Source organism: Centruroides sculpturatus, unplaced genomic scaffold (assembly GCF_000671375.1).
Source record: "Centruroides sculpturatus isolate CEXI.00-Female unplaced genomic scaffold, Cexi_2.0 scaffold757, whole genome shotgun sequence".
NCBI classification, from domain to species: Eukaryota; Metazoa; Arthropoda; class Arachnida; order Scorpiones; family Buthidae; genus Centruroides; species Centruroides sculpturatus.
The window spans coordinates 353,763-361,916 of record NW_019385107.1 but is presented as its reverse complement, the minus strand read 5'-3'; the positions used below and the strand labels follow the sequence as shown (position 1 = coordinate 361,916).

Below are 8,154 nucleotides of genomic sequence, written 5' to 3'. Positions count from 1 at the left end.
AGGTCTTTATAAATTTCCTTATATGGTGCTAAGCACTTATGAAGAATAAAGCAAGTATGGAATAAGGGAAAAACATTCGGCAACATCAGAAGCAGAAGCGTCGCGATCTGGCAACATTGAAACAAGTTTCGAGAAGGCCCACCTGTATCGACAGAAGGCGAAAAGAGAAAATTTGCATACTTAAGTACTAATAGTTCACGAAAATAATAATTTTCGTGAACTATTATTAGTTAAGTATGTAAAAATTTATTACATTTCCTGTTGTACGAGGGTTTTACCCAATTCTCGAACTGTGTCAGAGTGAATCCGTGCTATAAAAGTACCTTGTTATATGGGGGATGGTACCAATTCTCGAACCGTGTTAGAGCGAATCCGTGCTATAGAAGTGCCGTGTTATACGGGGGTTACCTGTATTTTGGCCTAGACTAGATTGATCAGATAAGTCAATGCAATGCTTGGATGATCTGCCCAGAGGACTTTCTGGGAAACTGATCCCATTTAGGTTTTAGACACACGAAGTAAACCTGGAAAACTACACGTGACTAGCTCATTGGTCAGGCACAAACCCATGACCAACTACTAGTGTTAAGTAATTTTATTCACTAGGCCACTGGTGGGCTTGTATATATTTGGAAATATGTCTTGTAAGCATTTGATCAAATACTATAATGTACATTTTGGAAAATCTTTTTTGTTTCTTGAAATTTTTCCTTTACAATTTGTATTCTTCTATTTATACATTTAAATAGCAGTTCTCCAGATCTGTAGTGTATTTTTTAAACAAATATTTCAACTTTAATCCAAAGATCTGACCTAAACAGTGGCAATCTTGTCATCATTTTGGCCAAATATTTGGATAAAAATATTTAATATTTTGAAACCATCTGTTTTATGAATTTTTCATTCAAATGATTCAAGAATGACTCCAGAAATCAGATAAAAATAGTTATGTCATAATATTCTTCAGGTGAATTGTTTCAAATATTATGTCAGTACATTTGTTTTCCAACTATTCTGTGAATTGAATTCATTATACATTCACCATCATCAATTTCATTGAAAACATCTTCAAATTTTACATACATATAAATATATATATATATTTTTTAAAATAATAATCTGTGCTGCTTCTTGGGCAATGATTATGATTGAATTACTTTTGTTGTCAAGAACAATAAAATGAATTTTGATTTCCTTAAAGCATTTAGCCTTACACAAGTCCTTATCTCTTCAATTTCCAATAACTTCTAATAATCTAAACAGTGGTATGAAAAGCTCAACCATTACCATAACTGAATCAAGATGATCAACCCATTGAGTTTGACACATTTGTTTCAATGACAATCATTTTGGTGTGGGACATATTTCTGGAAATTTTTCTTGCAACACTGCAATTCTTTTTGATTTATTAGTGATATTATATATGTCTTCTATCACTGAAATGCAATTATTAATATCTTGAGCATCATTGGATTTATATATCGCCAAATTTAAACAATGTGAAATGCAATGAATGTAAATGACTACATTTCTTCATAATTAATTCTTCATAATTCTACAGGTCATTTCTTCATAATTATTGTTTACATCTCATGTTATGCACCCAGCATAGCTGCATCATCATCTTAACCTTGACCTCTTAAATATTGAACATCAAATTTAAAAAGATTAAGGTCAATATACACAGTCTTTATTTTAAAACTAGCTGCAAGTACCCACTTTGCTGGGTTTTTATTTGTTCGTACATTTATATGTAATATAGTTTTTTTTATATAAAAAATTGTTTCTATTCCTCTACATAATCATTCTCTGATTCAATGTGTTTCCCTATAATTTTCAAGTTGCTCTTCTGACTGATTATTTCTGTTTCGATATGATTTGAGACCGCAAAAATTCTTTCTTATGCTTTGGCATTGTTTTTTATATTTTTACTTTTCACACTTCACTATTCACTTTCTACTTTTTTCTGTTATTTGTACACTTTTACTTATGAAAAATCAACTGAAGTATGTGCGTCACACTTTGCCAAAAGCCATCCCCACTACTCACACATAACAGTCTTCGACCGTCATCCATTTTAACAGTCATAGATATAAAAATGGACATGTTTGTCCCTATATTTCACTCTGCAGACAAAACTACACATCACACATGAATGGTGTTTGTGTTTGGTAGTAGCCCCAAGTCTCCCATCGTGCACTATGATGGTTGCATCTCAATAGCTATAAGGGTATGGGAGATATGGGGTTGAAAGTGATTGACTTCTAAAATGTGTAACAATGGAAGTGTCAATAATGGAAGTGTAAACAATGGAAGTGTTAAGAGAAAGCAGCGTGCACGATTCACAGGCACAGATGTGGTTTTTTGCGTTTTTGCAAGAAATCAAACATATTTTTTGATCCATGTAAAAATTCTCTAATTTGTTTAGAAAAAGGGGACCTAATTCTTGCATTCTGTGAAAATGTGTAAGATTGGCTATAATGTAATCTTAATCTTAAATATTTTCGAATAATCGAAAATGTTTTGGATTAGTCGAGGACTGTTATGTGTGAGTAGTGGGGATGGCTTTTGGAGACGTGTAACACACATGCTTCAGTTGATTTTTCATTAGTAAAAGTGCATGAATAACAGAAAAAGTAGAAAGTGAAAAGTGAATAGTGAAGCGTGAAAAGTAAAAATATAAAAACAATGCCAAAGTGTAAGAATTTTTGCGGTCTCGAATCATATAGAAACAGAAATAATCAAACAGTAGAGCAACTTGAAAATTATAGGGAAACACATCGAATCAGAGAAAGCTTATGTAGTGGAAGATTAACAGTCTTTTATGTAAAAAAACTATATTACATATAAATGTACAAACAAATAAAAACCCAGCAAAACAGGTACTTGCAACTAGTTACTAATAAAAAAGCTCTCGTGTGTGTGGGTGAATTCCCTATAACTCTTACAATTTTTGTCCAATCCAGATAAAATTTTGGTTATATTCATTTTATGCTCTGATGGAAAATTATAGGCTACTTATTTTGCAGAAATATTAGCTATAGAATAAATGCTTTATTGATTTCAGATCTGTGGTTGCATTGGTCAGTGATTACGTGATGCTCATGCTCGACAATGAAATTTCCCTTAAATTGCATTTTTAAATATTTTGGCAAATGGAAAATTCTAAACTCACTTCATTAAATTTAAAATTTAAATTTTAAAAAATGTTAGCCTCATCGTGACACTTCTATAATAAATTTTTTTTTTAATCTTTTCATAATGACTATGTCGCATTCTATCCAACCAGAAGCAATGATCTAACAAAACCATTATTTAGAAAGTGTTATCATTCATCTAATTAATGTATGTACAACTAATCTTTGTTTTATCAATATGGAATTAAAAAGACTCAGTATTTTATTAAAAAAAAAAAAAAAAAAAAAACTGTATATATGTTAATACGCCTCTAGAAACCCCGATCATCGTGATTTACAATATGATTGAAACAAATTTGGCGATTTGTTCAATATTGCAGCAATGTCTTATTTTATTTTACGAAATCTGCGTGTATTTTTACAACCCCGATCATCGTGATTTACAATATGATTGAAACAAATTTGGCGATTTGTTCAATATTGCAACAATGTCTTATTTTATTTTACGAAATCTGCGTGTATTTTTACATCCCAAATAGTTCTATATTACCGAAAGAAAGACGAAAATTTTTACATTTTTACACTAAGATGGGAGGACGTGATGTTTTTCATCTTCTTTTTAGCTTAATAAGCACGGTGCTATTTTCTAAAATTTCTGAAATTTGCAACGAAATTTGAATATAAGGAAAATTAATACTATTAAAATTTGGTGGTTAAACATTGAAAGAGTTGGAGTTAAAAGGGTGTATCTCCAGCAGAGTCAAATTTAATGGCGATTTTACTCGTTGTTAACATTAACAATAATTTATAAACCCACCCCTAATTTAAAAGTTAAACTTTTTACTTCTTCATAATAATTATAAACCATTTTATTAAATAGAATATGATAACAGATGGCACAACCAAAAGCACCCTAGAATCTTAACCAACTTGTTGATGAATTTTTCATATTAGTAATGATGAATATTTTCAAACTTATCATCATTTTAATTTAATCCAGAAGCAAGAGATTACAGAATTTTATACTACAAGGTCCAGCACTCCACGTGCCATTAAAAAATTTTTTTTTTTATATTCTACTTGTAATAAGAAAATAATAATTGTAAAACAATCGTATATTCAAACTGCAGAGTTTGAAAATTATTTTCATTCGTCTATTTATATTTCAAAAAATTTACCAAATTAAATATACTTTAAAACACACAAACGTTTATTTATTTTTGAAAGTCATTATTCTGACAAATTTTTGCAACTTTGTTGGATTTATACAAAAGAAAATTTCATAAAGAATTTTGTCAATTAAAATAAAGTCTTGTATGGTGTTTCTTTTGGTTCATACGTGAAGACGTAAGAATAATTTTTTACATTTTAAGTTATGGTAGATTAAAAACGTTATAATCGAAGATATTTGATACTTTGTATTTTGATCATTTTAAACCATGCGTTTAAAAATTTAGAAGAAAAATAAAATTAAAAAACGATGGATCATTTTATTACTTTATAATAAANGAGTATTTCCTCAGAAAATACTGTACTGTACTTGTACAGTATTTACTTGTACAGAATATAACAGAGAATAAACTGCCCAAATACCCTTAAACAAAGGAAAAGTACGTCCTTTATGAAGGCATAGAGCCACTACATGAAAATGAAAATTAATGAATACACTGTGTACAGTAATTTACCTGATAAGACAGACCTCAGAAAAATACTTTATGAGAGCTTTTATACTTTTATAAAGCTGTCTAAAATGAAAATTAATTAACTAAGGATTTTTTCGCCCTGCCAAGGTGTGGACCAGTTATCCGGAGTGCTAAGTTATCGAGGGACGAGTTTTCGAGGTTCTACTGTATAAAAAAAATTCATCAACGAGTTGGTTAAAATTCCAGCCATATTCTATTTAAAAAACTGGTTTTTAATTGCAGTATTATAAAGTTGTAAAAAGTTTAATTTTCAGGATAGGGATAAGTTTTATAAAAAAAATTGTTAATGTTAATAACGTGTAAAATCGGCATTAAATTTTACTGTATTGGCGTTTGATTATTTTTTATCTTTCCACCCGTTCGACCTTTGATTACCAAAATTTAACAATATTAATTACTTTGAAAATAACACATCGTTGCGAAATTTCAAAAATTTCCGATAAAAAGCACGCAAGTTATTTTTTTGTATTTATGCACTAATATGCATGAATATAGAAAAAAAAACCTTTTGCATTTCTCGAAGTTACAAGGTAAGCATTTTTTGGTTATTCGCCATACTTTTTTCCTGAAAAGTGTTAGAAAGATACCGCACGAATCTATGCTGGTGAAAATCTATGATGTAGAAAGGAAAGACACTAATGTATTATTTTGAGGTAGACAGCATATCGTTTATATTAAAAATTGCACCTCGGAATCGTGACGACATTTGAAAGAATAACTGCTCCTGTTTAGTAAATATTCTATTTGTTAATTTTTTTTTATAAAGTAGGAGCTAATTTTTTATTAAATATTTTAAATATCGTATTCGTTTTTATACATTTTAAACTTTAATTAATTAATTTATATTTTCTTTCTGTCCTAATATCAAAGTATTTGATTTTATTTTTATCTCTCTTCTTATTGAAATTTTATACCATCATATATTTAGTTTATTTTTTATATTTATTTCATTAGTAAGAATAAATGTACTGTCATAGTTTTCATAATATATGATAGTAAATTTAATTTTGTAATAATTCTTGTATAATCATGTTGTATTGAGCATGCGGTATAAAGTATGCTGATATATACGGTATAAATGTTTGTATATGTATACACTTTTGTAGACGGTACACTTATATAAACATTTATACTGTATATATATATAAACGTATTTAAATTAATAATATAAAAAATTGTATTAAAACTATAAAATTTGATACAAATCACGAAGGTAATAAAAAAAATTAGAATGCAATATTCTTTATATTTTGTTTACTCAGTGTAACATTACATAAAAGCACTTGTTCTTCAATACAAATCAATAGCTTTTCTCTACATTTAGTTGCAATCTTCAGTAGGGTCGTCCGAGGCGTCAACATCTGATGGAAGACCTTCGCAATAACATTTCATCACCGATGAAGTGCAATAGCCTGTGTTTGCCTTTTTTGACTTGCACAGAGTTTCACAATAATCGTTATTATCGCAGCTAATTTTGCAACCATTGCTATCAAGTGGGAAGCCATCTTTACTTTCTACGAATACATCTGCAAAAACATAAATGTACAAATTAGTTTAGCCAGTAACTTTTACTATGTCTGTACGAATCAATAACTCAACAGCGCAGGTAGAAAACAACCAGTTGTCAAACTTTCTCAACAACTTTTCGTGGCTGCATCTCTTATCATATTTTATTTTAAATTTTTTTATATCTATAACTATTATAAATGCAAAAGGCTTAATTTATATAGTAGTGATGGGCTATATAAAAAAAAACTCTCAATAATAATAAAGAGTAAAAGTGTAATAAGTCTGATCCTACTGGAGATACACACGATTCTTTTTAAATTTCCACTCTTTCTATCGTTAATCAGCAAAATTTAATAGCAATAATCCGCGTAATAAACAAACCTGGGGAACTTTCAGAAAATTTTCAAAAATAGTACATGAATTATTGAGCTTTAAACAGTGTAAACGAAATTGGGTTCCCACACACAAACATAAAAACACACGCACTATTATCCATATATATAGAAAAAAAAACGAATTTGTTTGCATTTCTCGTCGTTTTAATGTGCGCTAATTAAGTCGAAAATGTAGAATTTTTGAGGGGTTCATTTTTACTAATCGCCATACTTTCCTTCTGATACGTATAACAGACAGAAAAGTAATAAATAAGTGAACTCAAAAAACCTTATTTCTACCTTTACAATAAATTTATATTTAAAAACAGTGTTTGTCTCGCATTCGCTTATTTTACAATAAACTATATAATTTTACCCACAATGAGCAGTCTGCTTCTCAATGCAAATCACTACGTTTTATGTTAATGTTATGGAAACCAGCCTTCTTTTAAATAGAGTACATAAAATTATGAAGATATAAATTTGATGTAAACTCTTATAACATTTGGGTTCTTTGCAAAATATTCATGAAATTTTTGTGAATTTCAAAACATGAAAAAAATTGAAAATCAAAATTAAATAACAAAATTTATTCAACTTACCAATTACCATCAAGCAGGAGATGAACAAAATGAAACTTTTCATAGTGAAGATATGCTTGAATTAAGAGACGATGCGATTTACTTATTATTATAAATTATGCATCTATATGTATCATTTTTGTACGAATAATTTATTCTATTCTCTGTTTTCTACTAATCTGACATCACGTGTTTTATTTTACATATTGTACTTTATCCAATGAAAAGAATTCTACTAACTAATCGCGTGCAATGGATCATTTACTAGATTTTCGAAAACTCTTTATTTTTATTATTTATTATTATTATTTATAATTATTTTATTTATTATTTAATGATTGCAGAATAAAACCACTGCGACACTGTGATATATTGATAATTTAATTTCTACGCTTTTCTAAGTAATGTATAGATTTGAAAATAAAAAAGTTTTGCCTGTATTATCTCTGTAGGTGTTTGTCGAGTTTTTAATTCCGTGGTGTTTTCTTTATTACTGATATATTATTTAATTATTTTCATATCCATCCTGTTGTTATTTCAAATGTTTAACGATAATGTTTCGTTTTGTAGTTTTGAAATTGAATTTGGTAAATTTTTTGCATCTGTATATATTTGTTTGTAGAAATGGGCTGGCAGAATTACATTTTAATAAAATATAAAATTCATCTGGATACGAGTCCAAGTTTACTTGCCATGTCTAATCACCAGGAACAACTATTTCCATTGCAGAGACAACCTTTCTTTAGAGGCTATGCCTCTGCACGAATATGTAAAACAGTTTAAAATGTCCACAGGTGACAATCCCAACACAATTAAAAATATAATATTTGTTTGTAGAAATGGGCTGGCA

General features: G+C 28.9%; 1 protein-coding gene across 1 annotated transcript; it reads right to left on the bottom strand.

Annotated features, from left to right (window-relative positions):
• Window positions 1-6,138: 6,138 nt before the first annotated feature.
• LOC111634803 (alpha-like toxin CsEv5) lies at window positions 6,139-7,408 on the bottom strand. Its single transcript, XM_023379635.1, has 2 exons — window positions 7,326-7,408; window positions 6,139-6,366 (listed from the first exon to the last, which is right to left on the bottom strand). Exons 1-2 carry the CDS (start codon window positions 7,366-7,368, stop codon window positions 6,161-6,163), a joined length of 249 nt encoding a protein of 82 aa, XP_023235403.1. The 5' UTR covers window positions 7,369-7,408; the 3' UTR covers window positions 6,139-6,160.
• Between the last annotated feature and the right edge of the window lie 746 nt (window positions 7,409-8,154).

What these genes read in the sequence shown, in the direction of transcription:
- LOC111634803 (XM_023379635.1), bottom strand. Translation starts at nt 7,368, where the DNA reads ATGAAAAGTTTCATTTTGTTCATCTCCTGCTTGATGGTAATTG. An exon ending in CTCCTGCTTGATGGTAATTG is followed by an intron (nt 6,367 to 7,325) that starts GTAAGTTGAATA and finishes ATGTTTTTGCAG; the next exon opens with ATGTATTCGTAGAAAGTAAA.